This window comes from Mytilus trossulus, chromosome 2 (assembly GCF_036588685.1).
Source record: "Mytilus trossulus isolate FHL-02 chromosome 2, PNRI_Mtr1.1.1.hap1, whole genome shotgun sequence".
NCBI lineage: Eukaryota > Metazoa > Mollusca > Bivalvia > Mytilida > Mytilidae > Mytilus > Mytilus trossulus.
In genome coordinates this window covers 43,864,708-43,890,373 of record NC_086374.1, presented here as the reverse complement: position 1 = coordinate 43,890,373, position 25,666 = coordinate 43,864,708, and the positions used below count along the sequence as shown (strand labels likewise).

The 25,666-nt window shown below is 31.4% G+C and overlaps 1 protein-coding gene across 3 annotated transcripts; it reads right to left on the bottom strand.

Moving 5' to 3' along the window:
* Positions 1-2,719: 2,719 nt before the first annotated feature.
* Positions 2,720-25,664, bottom strand: LOC134707316 (ZZ-type zinc finger-containing protein 3-like). Of its 3 annotated transcripts, none has more exons than XM_063566963.1 (9): positions 25,599-25,664; positions 24,261-24,676; positions 23,283-23,424; positions 21,010-21,106; positions 19,613-19,711; positions 16,430-16,606; positions 4,701-4,820; positions 3,811-3,911; positions 2,720-2,952 (listed from the first exon to the last, which is right to left on the bottom strand). In XM_063566963.1, the coding sequence occupies exons 1-9, from the start codon at positions 25,619-25,621 to the stop codon at positions 2,802-2,804; spliced, it is 1,326 nt and encodes a 441-aa protein (XP_063423033.1). In that variant the 5' UTR covers positions 25,622-25,664; the 3' UTR covers positions 2,720-2,801. The 3 variants fall into 3 exon arrangements, with proteins under 3 accessions (XP_063423033.1, XP_063423034.1, XP_063423035.1); XM_063566964.1 differs by having other exon boundaries at positions 23,283-23,415; XM_063566965.1 differs by having other exon boundaries at positions 25,435-25,632.
* Positions 25,665-25,666: the final 2 nt, after the last annotated feature.

Below are 25,666 nucleotides of genomic sequence, written 5' to 3'. Positions count from 1 at the left end.
GCTACAATACAAGGGCCATGAACAACCTAATAAAACCTTCTCCTGTGTACAAAGTGCGAATCTTGAACTTCTTTCATGAACTAGGGAACTATAAAAGATTTTTTTTTTATAATTTTCAAGCTTCTAAATTGATTTAGAAGTTATTGTTATTTTAAGTCTGATATTATTGCTTAAATATGACTATAATGCTACACTTCGCTTATGAACGACGATGAATATGGGATCGAAGTAGAATAAAGGAAAACATTCCCGCATTTTATCTGTCAAACAAATCAATCATGTTTCCGATTCACACTTTTTTGCAGTGATCGTTTTATGAGAGATTTTTTTTCAAAAGAAAATCGAGACAAGAATATTTTTCGGTAACATTTATAAAACACAAGGGACTCAATAAACAAATAAACGAAAAAAGACAGACTCGACCTTGCAGACAGAAAAAAAAGGGGGGGAGGGGGGGGGGGGGGGTATTCAGGTGGTACCGTTCAGGGGCGGATCCAGGATTTTGGAAAGGGGGGGCGAAGATTTTAAAATATTGCAGAGCGGAGCGAGGCGAAAAAATTTTGGGACCCTTTTTGGGCTAAAAAAAACATAAAATAAGTGTAATATGCACTATTCAAACGGTCACAACCAGCAGGCAGGTTACAGTCTGGTCTTGAAAATTTTTTTAATATATATAAGTCCGGCGAAACAGACATTCCAGTAAGACATGCAAACCTCGGCCACAAAAAACTACGCCCGTTTTTATTGATCATGTTCATTTCATGCTAAATATATTTGTTGGAAATTTTCGTTTTTAAAAGCAAAAAAGTGGACAAGACTATTGTTTTCAATCCAGATACGGCCAGAATTTTTGTTTTAGGCAAAAATCAGAGTCAATTTTTTCTCTCTCAAATATCTCAGAATGCCTCCTCAAATCAAATGGTTTCGTACCTGAGACTTGAAATCTTTCTAGAGCTTATACTAAAATTGAGAATGGAAATGGGGAATGTGTCAAAGAGACAACAACCCGACCATAGGAAAAACAACAGCAGAAGGTCACGAACAGGTCTTTAATGTAGCGAGAAATTCCCCCACCCGGAGTCTTCCTTCAGTGGCTCCTAAACAAATATATACTAGTTCAGTGATAATGAACGCCATGCTAATTTCCAAATTGTACACAAGAAACTAAAAATAAAATAATACAGGAGTAACAAAGGCCAGAGGCTCCTGACTTGGAACAGGCGCAAAAATGCGGCGGGGTAACTGGGGATCATTCTTCAACTTTTGTATTTATAAAATAAATAAGTTGGGGCATTTAGGGTTAAACATGTTTTCGTAGGTAAATAATATTGTGGAACTTTTTTTCATGAAAGTATAATAGTCTATAGAGTATTTACTATTACTTTCTGTTTGGTGGAATAGTGAAATAGAAGTCAATACGTTCTTGCTCAATCCTGTGTCGCTTTGAAGACTTCCTGATTGTCATGACATCCTCAGCCTAAGGAATGTATATACATTTGTAACTGTAATTTGAATTTCAAAATGACCGTGTGCCGTTTTTTCAACGCATTGGTCAACTCCACCATAGCAAATCACATGACTTTGACAATCAGTAAATACCAGCGAAAAATATATTTATAAGTAAAGAATTGTCGTATAAAAATTAAATTCTCGGGAAATGAAAAAGTTCACGAAGTCTAGACTGATTAATAATTTTACAAAAAAAAATCCGCCACTGCCGTTTGGGTACAGTCTCTTGAAAATTCCAACAAAAGAATATAACTGATTGCATGTTGCTATTTCTTTATTTGTTCATATTTATTATATATATCTAATAAAATCGACTGCGGTGAACTCGGTATGGTTGGACAAGAACCTGTTTATTTTAGAAAAAACATGTACCCAACAAAAAATGGGTTCATCTCAGCTGCTCCAGAAAGGGTTAGCCAATCCTGCTCCACACGTGGCTCCAATTCAAGATTTTTAGTATTCTTAATTCAGTAACAGGATATCTATATTATGTATGTGCGTACATTGCATGGTCCTTATCCCCGTCAGACATTTTTCACATGACCTTGTTTCATGGATCAGTAAACCAGGTTCAGTTCTCATGAACAAGTCCACATCTCAGATACTGTAATCAATAGGTCTACTATGTTTGTAGTATGGAACAATTGTTAGAGGTATAGGGGGAGGGTTGAGATCTCACAAACATGTTTAACCCCACCACATTTTTGCGCATGTCCCAAGTCAGGAGCCTCTGGTCTTTGTTAGTCTTGTATTATTTTAATTTTAGTTTCTTGTGTACAATTTGGAAATAAGTATGGCTTTCATTATCACTGAACTAGTATATATTTGTTTAGGGGCCAGCTGAAGGACGCCTACGGGTGCGGGAATTTCTCGCTACATTGAAGACCTGTTGGTGACCTTCTGCTGTTGTGTGTTTTTTTATTTGGTCGAGTTGTCTCTTTGACACATTCCCCATTTCCATTCTCAATTTTAACCCTTGTTTTTTGGTAATTATATGTTTTCTTTGAAACTTTGAAATGACATTTTTTAAATATGTTGTCATTGAGATTGCTTGGGTGCTCTTATTGTCCAATTACAAACCCTAAGAGCTTACTTCCAGAACATTCAATAGTGAAGTTGAGCCATCCAAATTTGGTGGTAACAAACAAGCATTGTGTACAATTTCCATAACATGTGGCTGTGGCAAAGTAGAGCTGGATTGTGGAAACAATAAATTTGCATGAATTTACTACACAACATACTTTGGTTTAGCTTGTTTGTTTACAGACAATTATAAATAAAGACAAGATATATTAGGTTGCAGGCATATAATTAGGATCTAGATAGTTATAATCTCCTGGCATGAATGTCATATAGTCTCTGTCTTTTACACAAGTGTCTTTGCTGGGAAGTCTGATTGGTTTCAGTCTATGACTAGAATTGTGTTTCCCTGTTTCAAAATTGCTGCAATGAAATAAATAAATATATAAATATAAAATGATAACCAAACAATTATTTTCCGGTCATATCTATTCATTTTATCTTATGTAAAGGACATTTCAACAATATGTATAAAAACAAATACACATGTAACTTTTTTTAGTTGTATAAGAAAATATATTATATATGACAATATATCAGAAGAAAAGGAAACCAATTACATTTAATAATACACCTCAGATTATTTTGAAAATCAACAATGTGTAAACTTATCTGATTGTCTATTGTATAATAACCTTAAAAGTACACTTGCAGCTGCATTGTAATAATGATATTCCATTTCTTCAAAATACCAACACAACAAACATTTTTTTATTATTTAATTTTGCATACATTAATTGGACATACAACCAAAACTGACCCACAACACCTATTCCCCTTCCAAATTCATTTCTATAATGTTTGCTTGTTATGCTCACATAGTGTTGTCAATATAACCGAATTACATATATGAAACTGTTGTACAAAAGATGGGTTAATCTAGCAGTAAAACCAGGTTATAAAGTCTGACATTTTCTACATAAGGAAATGATTGTACCAAATCTGACAGGAATACAACAGCTGTTTTCCATTAGTTAGATGTGTTTGAACTTTTGTCATTATATAAAGCATTTTTGTTTTGAATCTCTCTTGGAGATAGGTATTTTTAATTATTCTACTACTCAATTCAGCTAGGCATAATAACACTGCCAATCAATTAACTTGATTTGCTAAAATTTATTCTATTCCAAAATACTAGATAACTATGCTCATTTTTGTTTATCTTGCTTTTCATAGACATTTTAACCACAACATTTTTTCAGTATTTTTATAAGTAATTACCTGTCAACACAATCCTCACAGAAATCTACCTCCTCTCCTATTGGACAATCAAGGCAATGCCATCTGGTATCTGGTATTGGTTCAACTTCACATTTGTCACACTAAAAGAATAAAGGAAAGAATACAACTTAATAAAATAATAAGCTAAAATGATATTCTACTGCAAAACATTCAGTTACAAGGTAATTTAGTTAAAAATCACTCTAAGCTGTGAATTTTCACAGCAAATATTGTATGATTTATCCTTAAACATCTCAATCCAAAAACTGGAAAATCCCTCCTTTTTTATGAATTAAATCAAATAACTTGGAAATGTCTAGGCTAAAATTTATAAACATTGATAGAAAACTTAGGTCAAGAGATATATATAAAAAGTGCACCATAGTTTCATAAAACTGCTAAAAAATGCACCTTTTTTAAATGAATAAAACCCCATAACTTAAAAACAAAATATCAAAAAACAAATCTAAAAAATAAAAACAAAGCTTTCATCAATAGATATATAAACAATTCATTAAACTTTCATGCAAATTTGTTGAAGTGTTTATAATATAATGTCCAACATCTACAGCAATCTCTTCATGGACTTCATTTACAATTGAAGTTTCTGACATGTTAACTAAAATTTTCTCCTGAACAAAGTTGAGAAATTAATAACTTGAATTTTCAATCTAATGACAAATATTATTAAGTGCAATCTTTCCCAAAAATATTTACCACTTATGGAATTTTTATAATACTACACAGTATGAGTTTTTCAAGGATTTACAGTGGCCTTTAATTCCTTATTCATACTACCTTTTAAATCTGGTGGATAGTCATCTCATTGGCAATCATACCAAATTTCTTCATTTTAGATAATAATTTAGCATTAGTACAAATGCACATACCTTAAACCCTTCATGAAAACATTGTAAAGTCTGAAGTTTCTGCTTCCTTAATCTTTTCAGTTTCATCAATTCTTCATAGTCCTCGCTATCTCGTAGTTCTACTGGTATAGATTCATCATCCTATTAAGTACAAATAGAATACTAATGCAACACAGCTCTTAATGTTCATTTTAATAAAATGATGTCAAAAAATTTCAGGGCATCAATTTTATGATTGATCAATCTGCAATAGTTTGTGCAACCAATGAATTATGTACCAGTAATGGCATTTACTTTCACTAGCATTAGAATTGAGAGAAAAAATATTGAATATGAAAATTTTCTGGTATAATATTTGTATTTGTTTATCTCTCAAAGATCACTGTCATATTATTAGCTATATAGTATATCACAGAAAATAAAAAAAATATTTTGAAAATATTGCTCTGTATCTTGTCAAAGTTTTGTAGAATTCTATTAAAATAAGACAAAGTCATTGATGTCTAAAAAACCTTAATAACCAACCTTAATGTTGATTTAAACAATGGCACCAGAATGTAGGATCCCTATATTTCCCATCAGTAAGTAACAAAAAAAGAATGTGTCCCATGTACACTGATGCCCCATCCACACTATCATTTTTTATGTTAAGTGGACCGTGAAAATGGGATAAAATCTCTAATTTTGGCATTTTGTTATAATAAAACACCCATGCAACCACGCATCCCATATTGCTGATAGGACCCGACACAAATATCAATTTCGTGTTTCGGTAGTTAAGCTTGGGATGGTCAATTTAAGATGCATTATTTGAATATAATCAAATATGAACATTATTCATATTTATATTGATATATTTATATTTTTATTATTCTTCTTTATATCTAGTTATTATGACAGATCTACCATCATCAGGGGTCCAACTGTCAATTTAATGTTAAAGTCTTTAACTTTGATCTACTAAGCATATCTCCAATACTTTTATGTTTGCTATACGCAACTATTGGTGCTGCATTGAATATTTGTGCACAGTCTTCATCGAACTGTAATAACTGCCAGTGTTTCATTATACGTTTCTTTATTTTACGTATATATGGATTATATTTAGTTATTAAAACTAACGGAATACTTTGCTTCTCTTTAGATTTGTTTTGTTGTAATAAATCAGTACGGTCAATTGCTAAAGCATCAGTAATACTATCATCTATTTCCAAGTTATCATAACCCCTATCTAATAATTTCACTTTGAAATTAGTTAGATTGTTTATTAATTTGTTATGGTCACTTGTATTTCTAATTTGCCGTATTGCTTCACCTTTAATAAATCCTCTGAATACATGCTGTGAGTGACAGCTATTTCTGTGCAGAAACAGATAAGAATTTGTTTCTTTAAAATGTATTTCGAGGTCAAGAATGCCATATGTTGTAAATCTTTGACCTTTAATTACATCAACATCCAAGAACGACATTTTATCGTTTTTGATTTCATAGGTGAACTTTAATAAGGGGTTATAATCATTTGCTAGACGAAAAAAATCTGTAATTTCATCTGATGTTCCATCATATATTATGAATCCATCGTCTCTATATCTGCCATGATAGAATATTTTGTCTTTATATTGAAATGCAGAAATAATTTCATTCATTATTTCAAACATAAGAATGTCACAGATTTCCGGTGACGGAACTGCACCAATGGCCGTACCTATTATTTGTTTGTAAATTTTCCCATCAAATTCAAATACATTGTTTTCTAAAATGATTCTCAACAAATGTATTAATACATTGACTGGCGGAGCATTGACCTTGAAGTTCGATTTGTCAAAACTGTCATATGCTCGTTCAACTGCACGCAATAATGCTTCTTGAGGTAGATTTGTAAACATCTGTGTTATATCATACGAAACTAACAGGCTGTTTGCCATAGGTTTTAATTTCTCAATGATATTAATGAACGATGTAGTATCTTTTATATATGTGGACTGATTTTGAACTATTGGTATAAGAAAATAGTCAACGTAATGACCTATAAGTTCAGTTACAGAACCACACTGTGATATAATTGGTCTGCCAGGTGGAATTATATTTAATTCATTTAATCCATCTTGTTGTATTTGTTTAAACGTCTCTATTTCAAGGCGGTGAATTTTTGGAAGAATATAAATTCTCCCTAATCGTGCATCTCTTAATTTTTGACCATTTGTTAAAAATCTAAATGATATTTTGTCGATTATGCCTTGATCGTATAATGATTTAACATACTCAATGACTTGGATTTTCAGTTCTGCCATGTTAAATGAATCTAATTGGCAGTAATGTTGAGTATTTAGTTGTCTTGTGACTTCTGTTATATAGTCTAGCCTGTCTAAAATAACACAATTTGAATTTTTATCTGCCTTTTTTATTACTATTGTTTCATCATTTTTCAAATTGCTTAGCGCTATTCTTTCGCCCTTAGTAAGATTGTTTTTTACATTTCTTTCTATTGGTAGAAAAGACAATTCAAGCTTGGTTAACTCTATATAATTTTCCAACGTATGGCACGTAGAGGCAGGTTTATATCCTGTATTGTTACGAAATGGATGAAGGTCAGTTTTTTCTTGACTGAACATATACCTACATCGTAATTTTCTAGCAAATTCATTGTAGTCTTTTAGTATAGACATTTTTGCATTTTTGCTTGATGGCGTTGGTATAAATTTCAAGCCTTTCGCCAACAGGATATATTCCTGATTTGATAATCTGCGTTTCGATAGATTAATTACATGCTTTTTGGCATGTGCAGTTCTTTGCTGCATATTGTATTTATTCCGTTCTTTTTTATTGTAGAATCGGAATTTTTGCTTTTTAGCATTTCTATTAAAACGACGTGCCATTTTTGAGTTCACATTGGGTGATTCTCTTAGCTACGTGCCTTTGTCGAGCTCACATTGGGTGGCTGAAGAATTTTTAGGTTTACACATGTTATAAACCTTGAAAGAAGATCCGCCCATTTTGACGTGGGTTGATAGGCGGGGATAAGATAGCAGTGAGAAATTGTCTGTGTTGATGATGTATAAATGAGTCACATTGTTGTGTGGAATTTTTCAAAGTAAATCATGTCATGAAGTATTTTCAACTCAAGGCTAAAAGCTTTGTCCACCGGAACAATAAATTAACACACACCGTATCCCATCAATCAGGCAATGCGGATCGTTCTCAATGCAGAAAACGATTCTCGGTAAGGTGCAGAAGGACAGCCGTCCATGAATACATTTTGTTATAATAAAACACCCATGCAACCACGCATCCCATATTGCTGATAGGACCCGACACAAATATCAATTTCGTGTTTCGGTAGTTAAGCTTGGGATGGTCAATTTAAGATGCATTATTTGAATATAATCAAATATGAACATTATTCATATTTATATTGATATATTTATATTTTTATTATTCTTCTTTATATCTAGTTATTATGACAGATCTACCATCATCAGGGGTCCAACTGTCAATTTAATGTTAAAGTCTTTAACTTTGATCTACTAAGCATATCTCCAATACTTTTATGTTTGCTATACGCAACTATTGGTGCTGCATTGAATATTTGTGCACAGTCTTCATCGAACTGTAATAACTGCCAGTGTTTCATTATACGTTTCTTTATTTTACGTATATATGGATTATATTTAGTTATTAAAACTAACGGAATACTTTGCTTCTCTTTAGATTAGTTTTGTTGTAATAAATCAGTACGGTCAATTGCTAAAGCATCAGTAATACTATCATCTATTTCCAAGTTATCATAACCCCTATCTAATAATTTCACTTTGAAATTAGTTAGATTGTTTATTAATTTGTTATGGTCACTTGTATTTCTAATTTGCCGTATTGCTTCACCTTTTGTTATAATAAAACACCCATGCAACCACGCATCCCATATTGCTGATAGGACCCGACACAAATATCAATTTCGTGTTTCGGTAGTTAAGCTTGGGATGGTCAATTTAAGATGCATTATTTGAATATAATCAAATATGAAAATTATTCATATTTATATTGATATATTTATATTTTTATTCTTCTTCTTTATATCTAGTTATTATGACAGATCTACCATCATCAGGGGTCCAACTGTCAATTTAATGTTAAAGTCTTTAACTTTGATCTACTAAGCATATCTCCAATACTTTTATGTTTGCTATACGCAACTATTGGTGCTGCATTGAATATTTGTGCACAGTCTTCATCGAACTGTAATAACTGCCAGTGTTTCATTATACGTTTCTTTATTTTACGTATATATGGATTATATTTAGTTATTAAAACTAACGGAATACTTTGCTTCTCTTTAGATTTGTTTTGTTGTAATAAATCAGTACGGTCAATTGCTAAAGCATCAGTAATACTATCATCTATTTCCACGTTATCATAACCCCTATCTAATAATTTCACTTTGAAATTAGTTAGATTGTTTATTAATTTGTTATGGTCACTTGTATTTCTAATTTGCCGTATTGCTTCACCTTTAATAAATCCTCTGAATACATGCTGTGAGTGACAGCTATTTCTGTGCAGAAACAGATAAGAATTTGTTTCTTTAAAATGTATTTCGAGGTCAAGAATGCCATATGTTGTAAATCTTTGACCTTTAATTACATCAACATCCAAGAACGACATTTTATCGTTTTTGATTTCATAGGTGAACTTTAATAAGGGGTTATAATCATTTGCTAGACGAAAAAAATCTGTAATTTCATCTGATGTTCCATCATATATTATGAATCCATCGTCTCTATATCTGCCATGATAGAATATTTTGTCTTTATATTGAAATGCAGAAATAATTTCATTCATTATTTCAAACATAAGAATGTCACAGATTTCCGGTGACGGAACTGCACCAATTGCCGTACCTATTATTTGTTTGTAAATTTTCCCATCAAATTCAAATACATTGTTTTCTAAAATGATTCTCAACAAATGTATTAATACATTGACTGGCGGAGCATTGACCTTGAAGTTCGATTTGTCAAAACTGTCATATGCTCGTTCAACTGCACGCAATAATGCTTCTTGAGGTAGATTTGTAAACATCTGTGTTATATCATACGAAACTAACAGGCTGTTTGCCATAGGTTTTAATTTCTCAATGATATTAATGAACGATGTAGTATCTTTTATATATGTGGACTGATTTTGAACTATTGGTATAAGAAAATAGTCAACGTAATGACCTATAAGTTCAGTTACAGAACCACACTGTGATATAATTGGTCTGCCTGGTGGAATTATATTTAATTCATTTAATCCATCTTGTTGTATTTGTTTAAACGTCTCTATTTCAAGGCGGTGAATTTTTGGAAGAATATAAATTCTCCCTAATCGTGCATCTCTTAATTTTTTTATTTTGTTATAATAAAACACCCATGCAACCACGCATCCCATATTGCTGATAGGACCCTATTATTATTATTTAAATTCTATGCGTATGGATGCTTTGAACTTTACTTTGAAACTGATTATTTTATTAGTTAGAGGCTTGGGATACCTGATGAGGAAAAGCCTTGGTAGTTAAACCTTAACCGAAACACCTTAAAAAACAACAAATATTTATGATAAAATATTGAATTGAACAAAATAGATTATGAAATAAAATCAAATACTAAGAATATGTATTGGTATATATAGGATTGGTTCTGGACTCGTTATATCTCATTCAAGTTTATACGAGGCCTCCGCCTCAATCACGTTGTTCCAAACCTTCGTATTATCTTGTCTCTGGACATGCGTAATCTCCATATATGTATTTAGTACATATTTCTTAAAACATTATATGAAATAAATGCATTAATAAATGCTATTATTGTATAACAAGGTATTTACAAATATGCCATTATTAAAGTCTGTGGAATTTGTTTCGGAATATATAATCTTCAAATTCATTACGTACAGACAATTTACATCCAAATTTATCATTCTTACAACCATTATCACAGGAAACTTACATTCGACATGGGTAACTATTATTCAGTTTCTAATAGCATCACACCTTTACTTCATACAAAATAATACGAAGCGCATCGAATTTGATTATCTGTAGGGAGAGACCACCTGAACATTGTAACAAATGTATAGTATTGTTTATAACTATAACGATCTTCATTACTTCAAATCAAAATAGTTAGACCAACCCCAATAATGGGGCATTGAAAGTTACAATCTAAGTATTAACCAATGAAAATTAATATTTTTAGGAAAGCTTTTCTAAAAATTTAACATATAAAATTGCTATAAACACTTATTTCTTAACAAACCTCGATAACGAACTACAAATGCACAAATCTAAATTAAGTCTTGGCAAAAAGAAGATGAACAACAATTCTGAATCGGATACGGACATTGCTGACACAATTAATGAAGGCATTAAAGATGAAATACCGTGTGGGCAAATACCGAGTAACATCAAAATCATACCAATGAACTTTAACTTTGATCAGTTAGTAAATGAGAGCTGCAGCAGTGGAACCATAACGGATGGGATCAATATTGACAAATGTATTGACAATATGGACAGTGCATTAGCTAAAAGGCACCCAATACTGACCCTACTTAGGGACATTAGAAGGTTCGATAGGGACACCTTACCTGTTTACGCAAATATAAATAATGCGACATTCTCACCAAGATTCGGATCAGATGACGCAAGCACCTTCTTTAAATTGAAGGTGCAGGAGTTCAACATTAATGTTAAATCTAATTTCCGGGAATTCCTTACGGAAGCAGTTAAAGAATATGCTGACAACCTGACAGCTGAAGTTGAAAAATACTGGCTAGAGACATCAGCGGCAATAACCAACGGATCAAGCGTTGTCCGTTTGAACGACAGAGTGAGGAGCCTGAAGGATAAATGGGCCGATAATTATAGACAAAGTGCAACCAAGGATCCAAAAGAACTGTCAGATCTTGACAAGATTAAGCAAGAACTTGAGGTACTTAAACAACAAACTGACAAAACTAAACCAGTAAGTGAAATGGACTTGATGAAAAAGGAAATTGATGACCTAAAGAATGTTCTGGGTAACAGATACGGTCGTGGGAACCGTGGAAGAGGCCGCAGAAATTTCCGTAATAATTATTACTAAGACAAGTACAATAATATTCTTACGTATTTCAGTGGAATTATGTGTTTACAGTGACAAAACAAAGTGTCTTTATAATACAAGATGGATATCAAATTTTATTCAACTATAAACGGATGTATTTTATTTGATTATTAAAACAGGTCTGACTACTTTGAATATTGTAGTTTTATCTTATTGATTAGAATTAATTATCACATATATATATATATTCATTAGTTATTAAATCAAGGAAACTTTTGATTATTTTAGTTTAATTAGTTTGCTTTAATTGCTACTCATCAATTGACAGCTATTACTTAAAAGATCGCTTAAGAAATTATACTTATAATTGCTATCATTTTATTTCGTATGGTTTTAGCAATGAGCATTATAATCGTACTATCTAGGTACAAATATTCTATAAATTATAGTTCGTTCGTATATGGATTATCTACAACATCTTCAAATAAAATCACATAACTTTACAGGTATCATACACACGTAGCAGGATTGTTATCAATAAATTATACACATGACTACGCAAGGGCAAACAGTGCAATTTCATCAACAACCCTTATCTTTACATGAATAGATTATATCTGTCTCACAATTACCTCTATTTATTTTTAGAATGATAATATTAATATCGTAATTTAATAGTATTGTCTAAAGCATTACTTATTTATATAAAGGAATTTAATTAGCAGTAAATTTTATCTTACTAGTTTAATAACAATTAAGTGTTAAATCATTATCTAATAAAATACACACATATGACCAGAGTTAGATGGCTCGATGACGTAGTAACTGATCTACACTAATTACGGAACAACCAATCAGATTGAGAATACAAATGACGAACTTTGTTGCTTGTTACGAGTGACGTGGGAACATTGGAATATCCAATCAGAATCTAAGTCTTAGACTAATGTATGCACGTGGTAATTCTTGGTGTATATTTGCAGTACACATTGATTGCCGCAGAAGTGAACGAACACTTCAACAGAGTTTACATATACAATGTATAATTTTTGAAATAGATTTAAACAAAATACAAATCAATTCATCTCTCAAATAGAGTAGAATTAATAAAATACATTTCATCTCTCAAATAGAGTTGAATTTCAAATATATTCATTTCATCTCTCAATTAGAGTTGGAATAATTATACAAACAAACAAAATAGTTTTGTCACAAAAAAACTTTTATACAAATAAATTACTATGAGTAATAGAAAAAGATCTCTCAGAAAAAGGGATAAGAAAAAACGATTAATAAAATACAAAAGTAAACTCCGTATACATAATAATAACAAAGGCCATCTTAAACGCACAAAAAACTTTCATGAAAATGTAAAAAAAGCTTTAAACTATATAGAAGTGTTTTCACGTGAGAATCTCACAAACTATGAAATATTAGTTCTTGCAAAGGGATTAAAATTTATTCCCAGTCCAGATGTAAAATACATTAAACAAAATCTCTTACGAGATTTTGACGAACTAGGTAGAAAAATGCGATGCAAATATCACTTTAGTGATAAAACTAATGCGGACACCAATCATCCTTTTAGAATCAAATCGGGATTTAAACCCTCTTTAGCAAACAACACAATAGAAAATTATCTATTTGCCACAAAGATGGAAATATGCAGACTTAAAATAAACAAAGTTAGAAATAATCTTTCTAAACATGAGAGAGCGGCACTCAAAACCTTACGTTCAAATAATAATATAATTATTAAGAAAGCTGACAAAAATTCATCTACTGTTGTTCTGGATAAAAATCTATATATTAAACAAACACTGAATTTCCTGAACAACAGTATATGCTATGAGCAAATTCATGAATTTAATACGAACAAAATATCCGAAACTATTCAAAAAATGATCAAACAACTACACAAGAAAGAATATATCGACGATATAACATATAAATACCTAGCCAATAATGCCAATATACGAGTGGGACGACTCTATATGTTGCCAAAAATTCACAAAATTAACCATGAAGATAGAGAAAAAATCAAAACTAACAAAGATTTCCTTCAAAATATAGATATTCCTGGGAGACCAATTGTATCATTATGCAATAGTCCAATTGAAAAAATTGGTCAATTTATAGACCACTTCCTAAAACCGGTAGTTAGCCAATTATGGACTTATACACAAGACACGACCTCATTTATCAACAAAATAGAACAAATAAGGGCACCGGATGACATAATTATGTGCACTTTTGATATTACTAGTATGTACAATTCCTTAACTCACGATGAAATACTGCAAGCAGTTGACAGAGCATGGTACAAAATATGTCGTAATAAACATGAAATACCTCTACCACCAAAAAAGGACTTCTTACGAATACTTCAATTCATTCTATGCAATAATGAATTTGAATTTAATAACTTGATATTCAGACAGACATGTGGAATCCCAATGGGAGCCCCAATGAGCCCATCCCTGGCTGATTTAAGAATGTTCGAGATTATAACGAATATTCTTGATATATTTCCTTTTAAAGATAACTTAGCACTGTTATCTATATACAGAGATGATGGATTCATTCTTTTTAATTCTAGTGAAGATAATCTTACTGAATTATTTAACATTGCTAATAATATACACCCGTTGATAAAATTTACGCATGAAATATCACAATCTAGCATTCAATTCCTTGACGTCACAATTTTTAAAGGAAACAGATTCCTTAATCATAATATATTAGACGTAAAACTATACCGTAAACCTACTGATAACTTTCAGTATCTTGAACGAACGTCAGCTCACCCATCATCGGTGTTCAATGGATTTATTACTGCGGAAATATTGCGTTTTATGAGATCATCAAATAACAAAAAAGATACACTAAAAGAAATTGAAACTTTTAAAACAAAACTTCTCCAAAGGGGATACTCGGAAAAAGATATCAACCCCATTATAACAAATGCACTTCATAAGGAAAGAAAAGATTGTCTAAGGTACAAGCTTAAAAACAAAAGAGCAATGCCTCCATTAGTTTTAGCCACCAAATTTAATCCTTCCTTCAATGGACTAAATAAAGCAATTAAAAAACATTGGCACCTAATTGAACAAAATGATAGCACAAAAACCATGTTTCCAAAACCTCCGATCATAGCATATAAAAGACACAAAAACTTGAAGGATCTACTTACATCCTCCAAGTTATAGGATAAACCAAGTTATAGGATAAATCACAACATAAAAGACAATAGTTATATCAAATCATAAACTGATTTAATTTAGAATACAATACATCAATACAAAGTTACCAGGTGTCGTATCCCGGTATGCAGAATTTTTAAATTCTATGCGTATGGATGCTTTGAACTTTACTTTGAAACTGATTATTTTATTAGTTAGAGGCTTGGGATACCTGATGAGGAAAAGCCTTGGTAGTTAAACCTTAACCGAAACACCTTAAAAAACAACAAATATTTATGATAAAATATTGAATTGAACAAAATAGATTATGAAATAAAATCAAATACTAAGAATATGTATTGGTATATATAGGATTGGTTCTGGACTCGTTATATCTCATTCAAGATTTACAACATATGGCATTCTTGACCTCGAAATACATTTTAAAGAAACAAATTCTTATCTGTTTCTGCACAGAAATAGCTGTCACTCACAGCATGTATTCAGAGGATTTATTAAAGGTGAAGCAATACGGCAAATTAGAAATACAAGTGACCATAACAAATTAATAAACAATCTAACTAATTTCAAAGTGAAATTATTAGATAGGGGTTATGATAACGTGGAAATAGATGATAGTATTACTGATGCTTTAGCAATTGACCGTACTGATTTATTACAACAAAACAAATCTAAAGAGAAGCAAAGTATTCCGTTAGTTTTAATAACTAAATATAATCCATATATACGTAAAATAAAGAAACGTATAATGAAACACTGGCAGTTATTACAGTTCGATGAAGACTGTGCACAAATATTCAATGCAGCACCAATAGTTGCGTATAGCAAACATAAAAGTATTGGAGATATGCTTAGTAGATCAAAGTTAAAGACTTTAACATTAAATTGACAGTTGGACCCCTGATGATGGTAGATCTGTCATAATAACTAGATATAAAGAAGAAGAATAAAAATATAAATATATCAATATAAATATGAATAATTTTCATATTTGATTATATTCAAATAATGCATCTTAAATTGACCATCCCAAGCTTAACTACCGAAACACGAAATTGATATTTGTGTCGGGTCCTATCAGCAATATGGGATGCGTGGTTGCATGGGTGTTTTATTATAACAAAATCATATCATAGGGAACATGTTTACTGAGTTTCAAGTTGATTGTACAACAAACAGACAGACGGACACACAGACCAGAAAACATAATGCCCATAAATGGGGCATAAAAAGAATGTGTCCATAGTACATGGATGCCCAACCTGTACTATCATTTTTTTATTGTTTAGTGGCAGTGGCAGATCCAGAAATTTTCATAAATGGGGGCCCACTGACTGACCTAAGAGGGGGTCCGCTCCAGTCACGCTTCAGTGATTCCAGGCCCCCCACCTTAACTTTTGACCCAGTGTATATAAATATACACATAATAATTATTCTCCACTTTTTACATATATATGCATACCGAAATATATTCATATTCTTCTGGCATGCTCCCTTGAGAATCTTCATTGTCTCTGCCAAAACTATGGAAGCTTTGTGATTCGTCATCATCAGACATGTATACTGGTGGCTGATGGGATTGGAGAAATGTTGATGGCTGATAATAAAACTTGTGGTACTTGTGATGTCTGTGACCTTGCTGAAAAATAAATCAATAAAAATTATCAATAATAATGAGGTCTGTAATGATCCTTACTATTTTTTATTGAAGAATTTACAATTTGGTATCGATGGAATATTTTTTGTCACAGTAGTTTCTTATACTTTTTTCAGACCCTGGGTGATTTAACACTTGTAATATTATATTAATGCCTATTGATAAAGACTTAATGTTGACCTCAAGACTTCTTCTTTTTGCATCATTTGAGTTGCTGTTTCATTGATATTTATCTAACATCTTATGGCAGATTCCATATAAGAAAGTTTAACAACTCCCATAAGCATGTTAGGCAAAAATCATAAGCAATGAACTTCTGTTTTTCGAATACATGCTTCACTTATAAAGATAAAGACAATTTGACAAAAAAAAAATTATCAGCATCATCCTTTTTAAATAAATGAAGCCTTAAATGTTATGTTTCTTACATAAGATTTGACAGACTTTATTTTTTCTAACATAAGATTTGACAGACTTAATTATTTCTGACATAAGATTTGACAGACTTTATTTTTTCTGACATAAGATTTGACAGACTTTATTTTTTCATACATAAGATTTGACAGACTTTATTTTTTCATACATAAGATTTGACAGAATTTTTTTTTTCATACATAAGATTTGACAGACTATTTTTTCTGACATAAGATTTGACAGACAAATTGAGTTTCTGACATAAGAATTTGACAGACTTGATTCTGACATAAGATTTTTCATACATAAGATATTTTGACAGACAAATTATATTATACTAGTTGAAAGTCATTTTTAAAACCCCTGGAAAATACTGCAGCCTAACATTTAACAATATTTCACATCAGGTCAAATAACTTTAACTATTAGCACATTCAAATGTTTCAGACATAAGAAAACAAGTTTGACAGATCTTATGTAGGAAACATACAAGTTTAAACTATTGCTTGAAAAAAGTTAAATGAAAGAATCAACATGTGTTTTTTTTATGCACTTCATGATATAGTTTTAACTGGCATTTATTAGAAACAACAATGATTTTGAAAGTTTTTACAGCGATGTTCCTGACATAAGATTTATTGACAGACACTGAGCTAAAAAGCAAGAAATTTGAAAGTGAAAAAAATATATATCACAGATGTTTTAACTAAAAAAAGTAACAGATTTGGAAACAGGGATGTTTGAATAACCTGACTACACTAGTAAATACCAGTATACAAGTGTCAACATAAAGCATTGTGTAAACAAGAGTGCACACACTGAAATGTCTCGCCTTCTTTACTAATCATTGATATTATGTTGATAGTCCTAAGTATAAAGCTTTATTACAACTGTCACATTATAAACGTTACATTAACCAAGATAACTAAACAAACACCAATGAACCATGAAAATGGGGTCAAGGTCAGATGAACCATGCCAGGCTGACATGTACAGCTAACAATGCTTCCATAAAACAAATATAGTTGACCTAATACTTAATAGTTTAATAAAAATAGACCAAAACACAAAAACTTAACACTGAGCACACTGAGCAATGAACTGTGAAAATGAGGTCAAGGTCAAATAAAACCTGCGCGACTAATATATAGATCATAAAATATTTCCATACACTTAATATAGTTCACCTCTGGCGTATAGTATTTGATAAAAAGACCAAAACTGAAAAAAACTAACTTTGACCACTGAACCATGAAAATGAGGTCAAGGTCAGATAACATCTGTCCGCTAGACATGTTCACCTTACAATAATTCCATACAACAAATATAGTAGACCTATTGCTTAAAGTATGAGAAAAACAGACCAAAACACAAAAACTTAACTATAACCACTGAACCATGAAAATGAGGTCAAGTTCAGATGACACCTGCCAGTTGGACATGTACACCATCCAGTCCTTCCATACACCGAATATACTAGCCCTATTGCTTATAGTATCTGAGATATGGACTTGACCACCAAAACTTAACCTTGTTCACTTAGCCATGAGATGAGGTCGAGGTCAAGTGAAAACTGTCTGACGGGCATGAGGACCTTACAAGGTACACACATACCAAATAGAGTTATCCTATTACTTATAATAAGAGAGAATTCAACATTACAAAAAATCTTAACTTTTTTTTCAAGTGGTCACTGAACCATGAAAATGAGGTCAAAGACATTGGACATGTGACTGACGGAAACTTCGTAACATGAGGCATCTATATACAAAGTATGAAGCATCCAGGTCTTCCACCTTCTAAAATATAAAGCTTTTAAGAAGTGAGCTAACACCGCCACCGGATCACTATCCCTATGTCGAGCTTTCTGCAACAAAAGTTGCAGGCTCGACAAAAAATGGGAGTTAATTCTGTCAAAATTTGTTTGCATTTTTTCAACTTGTTTTAATAATTTCTACTTTAAACAGAAAAATTCATATCCAAAAATTATTTTTATAATTTCATCTATCATCATTATTCATCAAAACATTCACATATTATCTTTCAAATAACAGTAATTATTAATTTTTTTTATTTATTCATTTTGACAGACATTTCCATTTATTACATGGAATCTGCCTTATAGCAAGATTTTTTCTGATCAGTAGATGTTTTCAAAACACAATTTATTATTTCAAATTTACAATCTGAGTAAAACACTATTGTTCTTGAAAAATTTGAAGAAACAATTCAACTGCAAGCCTGTATAGAAAAGATTTCATATAAATTTTGGGGGATTTCAATAAGACTATTTAAAAAATAAAACCTTTTCAAGCTCTTACTCACATCTCCATATTCAGTGAACATCAACATCTGGCATAAAATACTATTTGACCAATAAACAGATGCCCATGCACTATAGTGTGAGTTTCCGTGAAATTCAAAATTACAGGTCACTCAGACTGTTTCTAATTCCACAAAAATGACAGTTATATTGTGTGCCTTAAAAATCTCATAATTGCTTATAATATTATATTGAATATGTATATAGTGTAGATATACACATATCCCGTACACTTATTTATAAATTCTTACCTTTTTAATACCTAAATTGCCAACATTGGGCATCCTGCCAGGTATAGGCAGACCAGCCTTTGCTAATTTTATAAAATACTTCTGTACACGACTAGCCACCTTGCAGAAATAAAACAAAAACAACATTTCAGTATACATCATATCTTAAAATCTAGATAAGCTTACACAATATTTTTCATTAGTGACATAAGAATATCGTTTATATCAGCAAACCTAGTTGTCTTTCTATAATGTAGAGGTAACCTATTTTCAACTGGTATTTGAAATATCACATGATAAGTTTTTAATATTATAGGCCACTGTACAGGGTTTCCCCTGGGTCAATTATTTTTTTCGCCACCTCTTTCGCCAAAACAATATATTTTTCGCCACTTCATTATTTTTTTCGCCAAGTAACACAAATATATATTTCTTTTAAAATTTTCCTAAACGAAGCATCTTATCACTTGGAATTGATCTCTCGTGTAAGGTGTAGTCATAACATTGAAGGGTTACTATCATGCCAACCTTTTGAATAGATTTCTTCATAACGACAGTTTTCTTTTCTAGACCATCGTAAATACGGTAAGTAAAACTATAAATGCTTGAAACATGTGTGTCACTGAAACGACTTTGAAGTACCCACTCAAATCAATGATCTGTATGAAAGTTGAATGATAAAGTTTTAAATCAGAGACCTTTCTTGCTTTTGTACATTTTTCGTCATAACAACAATTTTCTTTTCTGGACTATCATTAAAAGAAGGAGAGGAAGCGTAAAAAAATTGCTTCAAACACGTGCGTGGCAAAGAGGTTAAAAAGTTCCTTTTGTGACATGTGACAGAAGCCATTTAACCATATCATTTTGTCATATCATACAATCAACACCTTTATTAATTAGTCTTTTGATGTCGATAGCTATCAATGCAATCAGCTGATTATTGATTTTCTGTCAAAACGAGTTCAAGGTGAATTCCGAGTATTGTCTGATGGGTAAAGTCAGAGAAACCCGAAAAAAGTAAATAAACAAAATGGCTGAAAATAAATCGTTATATATATTTCTTTCGCCAAATTCTTTCGCCAATGACGAATTTTAATTGCCACAATTATTATTTTTTCGCAATTTGCGAAAATGGCGACCGCCAGCGGAAACCCTGACTGTATAAATATACTTTCTATGTAGAAATGGAGTGTGATTGATGCATTCACTAATTATGCATTACCTTATTGATGATCAGTAAAAAAATTGTAAGAATTAACTCTTTTTATTAAGAAAAAAATGTATATTGATATTAACTAATTTCAGTTTGATTTCCTAATCATGCAAAAATCAATAACATGCATCATTCAAATAAATGGTACCGTGGTAAAATTTGTATAAAACTGTCTTTTTATTTTATAGAGAATAATAATTTTTACTTGCTGAGGTGTTCTGTTTCCTATAGCTGTGGCAATCTTCTGCCATCGTTTAGCCTCTACATCTTCTGGAGGGTAGGTTATCAACAAATCTTCTAACCTAAAGAAAATATAACATTGAGTATGATGCATTGATAATAAAAAACAAGAATACACCAATAATAGGAACATTATCAGTTTTTCACAGATTATATTAGAAGCTATGCATTTTATGTACATTTTCATCAGCTCATATTTACTAAACAACACCTAAATGATATATCACAAATACTGCAGTAGGTCCAATCTTCAATCTAGGCATTTTCAATAGGAAGACTTGAAAAAGATATTTGCTACTTCTCGGCTAAGCATACGGCAGTGAGAAGAAAAAGGAAGGTTGGCTTCTCACTTTTTTCTCTTAAATCCTTTGTCTTGATGAAGAGGTCCAGCAATGTGACAGTGTAACACAACAATCAATCTACCCTAATTTTTGAGTTTCCAATGAAATCATCAGTCACCTACACTTTAATAACCTTGCTGTAGTTTAAGATAACTTCAACATATTGTAAACGTAAGTTATTATTTATGGCATCCAATTTTATCAATTTTCAAACTCACAGTACATGTATCTTTCGTTCAAGACTCTGTGCTGAGGAGTGTACTTTGACCTATAATGGAATACTTTTACAAACTGTGTCTTGGATTGAGAGGTGTCTGAATTGAACACATCTTCATATATATATACATCAAGGATCCGGAAATTTTTTCACCTAATTTCGGTCATTTTCATACAACTTAAAAGTTGATACCCCTTTTCAAAAGATGATTGCCAAAATCACATTACTGCATGAGACTCATTATGAGTATGCTCATACTCGATCGTCATGTTCGTAGCATCAACAAACTTGTTTCACAGTTGCATCGCATTTACTTCATGATTTGTCCTACCATTTTCCAAAAATCAATCAAGGGCAATTAAGGGAATGCAGCAGTTTAAAAATAGAACGATTTTAATGACTCAAAACGATAATATTCTCAGTTATCGCTTACGTTTCTTTCGATTCTGAAGTCAAAATTCAAACCGGATATACTGCGACAATACTAAAACGAAAAATTCCGGACTCATTTCCGGGATTAGTTTTGTTTATCCAAATCACAGGAAATCATCGGCTTTTTAATATTTTATGTTTAATAGTGTAAGAATATTAATTAAAGTAGTTGCACTGGCTTTATTTAGGATGAAATTATTTAAAATTTACGATTAATTGTCTAAATCTGTGGAAGAGAATTTCAAGCATGCGTATTACATAGTAAACAAAGCACGTGTGTTAGAAGTAAAAAAATATGTTTTTCTACAAAATTAAACCAAGTTTTAATTTGATTTTAAATCATAATTGACAATTGTCTGACTTGTTGAGTAATTAAATATTGAAGCCAGTTGGTATGGAATTTTTATTTCTTTATAATAATAGTTTGGAGCTTGTGATTAATTGCCAGGTGTGAATTACAATGAATTAAAAACACAGGTAAAGAGATTAGCAATCATTAGCCAATAGCTCCCCGAGGCATTAATATAGTTATTAGGAGGGCCCTCAGGATTATAACACTTTATTGGAGTGGCATTAATTACAGGAAGTCGATAACTAAACAAAAATATGTTCAAAATGACCGAAATTATACGGTAGAAAAATAAAATTTGACCTAAATCCCAAATAAAAGTTTAGGACATTATAGTTACAGTTTAGGACATGACTGGCAAATATGACCGTTTCCGGACCCTTGATATACATTATTTATTGCATTTTTACAAAACTATGATTCATATTCTTTTAATCTATAATTACATTTAGATGTATGTTTCATTTTAATACGTTATTCTGATCGGCTAACTGCACATCACATGTTATTCCTTAAGCAGTTGAATTACACATAATTAAACTTATCATTCATGATGACACAAGGACCCATAATAGAGTGCACAGGTAAATTAAATCAAAACTTGATGTAAATCGTGTTTTCATGATCCTAGCTAAAAAATGTAATTATAAGTATAAAATGCTTTTTTTTGTAACTTCATATAGGGTTGAAAAAGCGTTGACCATGCACACATTTTTAGAATGAAGTGCTTCCACACTTCATACAAAATGTACTTCAGTCAACGCTTTTACACCCCAATAGAGTTACAAAAAGAAGCATTCAATTCTTAAATAATATGCAAGAGATTTTCAAGATTCCTTTTCTTTATACTATATAGATTCCAAAAACTTGTGAAAATTTATTAACAATAAATAAATTACCTTTTCTGTTCCTCTATAGACCAAAGCTGGTTAAAAGTGGCTGATTTACCCTCCTCTTTGATACGACCCCTCACTAAACTTGAGTGACCATCAAATGACTGAAAATTAGCATTGATGGGTTTCTGTTCATTTTCTGTGGAAGCTGAAAATTAACAAACTGTATATTTCTGAATATGTTAGGAGAATTGAGCTCTTAAAATTATTTTTTATGTGCTGTCAGAAGTTTTCAAATCTGGAGCTTGTTAGCTTGTTGGTAGATGTCTGATACATGTATTATGTGAAAGCATAAATAAGGCTGTTGGTTTTCTCTTTTAAAATGTTTCCAATTTTGTCAAGCTGGGATAATTATAGGGTATGGATTTTTTCTCCCTGTTGAAGGCTGTATTGTAATATATTTGTTATTTACATCCTTATCTTTTGGTATCTGCTGAATAGTTGTCTCATTGGCAATCCTATCAAATTAACATATTTTATCTAGATGTATATTGAGGTATTTTTGTGTTGTTGGTTTACTGTCTTCCTTAAAATGGATATCCTTTAATATATGTACATGTATTTACTATCACTTTAATGTTAACATTTATATTTTCAACAACTTAAGAATCTGGCTACATGTACATGATGTAACTGCCATTATATGCATATATGCCCTAAGGGTTTGCTTGAGTTAAAAATCGCTGTTTTACTAATTTACACTGGCAATTGACAAATAAACTGTAAAAATTAAAATATAAAGGAGCTTAATATACAAATGTACATTTCACTCACAGAATGCAAATAATATATATATATTTTCATTTGTGGAATACAATGTACCTATTTTAGTGGGGTTTTCTATAGGCTTGGTTGCAGACCTTGGTAAAATCACATAATCTAATAATCACAAAAAAACAATGTTTTCTTGTTCTACAATAAATTGGTACAAACAAAAATAAATTTATCCAAAAATATTCCTAGTTTGAGGAACTGTTTGCCTACCTGCACCATTAACAAGCTGTTTTTTTAACCTCGTCAGATGTTTTGGGATTCCTAGTGATGTAAAGTCAACAGTACTGGTGTACTTTTCCCAATTTATCATTGGTAATTCTGCAATTCTCTGTTGTTTTGGTAAGTTTAAGTCTTCCCCTCTTTGTAATTTGTCAACAAAACCAATTGGATCTTCTAATGCATCATCTCGACATTTATAAAGTCTATCTAAATCTGAAATAGCCTGAATTCTCTGAGCTTCTAATAGTGCTATAGTTCTCAGCATGGCATGATAGTCTGCATTTCCTTTCAAAGCAACATGATCAGATTCAAAGTAGTATGTGTCGATTTCTTCATCTATTTCAGCTTTGACCTTGCTGATATCCATTTCCATTGGTTGGTTTTCAGGATCTGTTGACTCCATCAACCTACAAAATGTCTATACATGTATATAAAAAATACCTGTGAATGGGGATGAAGTCTGTATTTTGTTTTATTCAAACATGTTGATAAAAGAAACGGAAATACCGTAACGTTTCTGATATTGGTTCTGATGTTAGGGAGTTAGTTGTGACGTTATTTATGTTATGACGTCATATTCAATGTAAACAAAGAAACGCTGTTAATAAACAATTATTAAAAATGATTGGGTGTTGAATTCCTTCCTATATATATTTGATGATATGTTGATGAATATACATTTTATTCAAAGTCTCATGCCAACAAGACCGGAACAGGAAGTAGATCTGAATAAAAAAGTTAATGATTTTGAGTTCATTAGTAGAATAAAAAATTCGGGAAAATTTTCCCGATTTTGTTTTTCTTTTTTTTTTTTATTGATTTTTCTACCGTAATTGGGGACTTTGTCCCCATAATATTTGATTTGATATACATATAATATGAGGCAGGCATAACCTGTGAATGGGAAAGAAAAAAATATACAATAGCCTTTCAAGATGTCATAACTATTTGGACTACAAATATGGGAATTAAAATTTAAATAAGCAACAAAAAAAAATGAGTTAACAATTTTAGTTTATTAGTACAATGAAAATTTCCCAAAATATTCCCGATTTTTTTTATTGATTTTTCTATTGTAAATCATATTATTGGACGCCGAATTGACTGTAAATGGGTGTCGATTTGACTAGATGCCGATTTGACCAGGTGCCGATTTGACTCGTACCCCTTTTGCCGCAATTTTCCTTTTATCCTTTCGCTTAGGGTATGTTCATCAAAACCATTTATACTGCCGTGTCCATAAAATTACTGAAATATCAATTTTGATACTAGAAAAAACAATGTCCAGCCCTTATTCGCGAAAACTATTTATTTGAGGGTTCTTTCTACCTTGTTTCACTGGAGGCGTCCATATTGAAAATTCCCGGATGTTGATAAATATGACTAAGAGAAAGATT

Excerpts from the sequence above, each read along its gene's own strand:
- LOC134707316 (XM_063566963.1), bottom strand. The coding sequence starts at position 25,621 with ATGGACGCCTCCAGTGAAACAAG. Across the intron at positions 24,677-25,598 it reads GACGCCTCCAGTGAAACAAG|GTTGATGGAGTCAACAGATC; the intron begins GTAGAAAGAACC and ends GACATTTTGTAG. Across the intron at positions 3,912-4,700 it reads GTTTTCATGAAGGGTTTAAG|TGTGACAAATGTGAAGTTGA; the intron begins GTATGTGCATTT and ends TTATTCTTTTAG.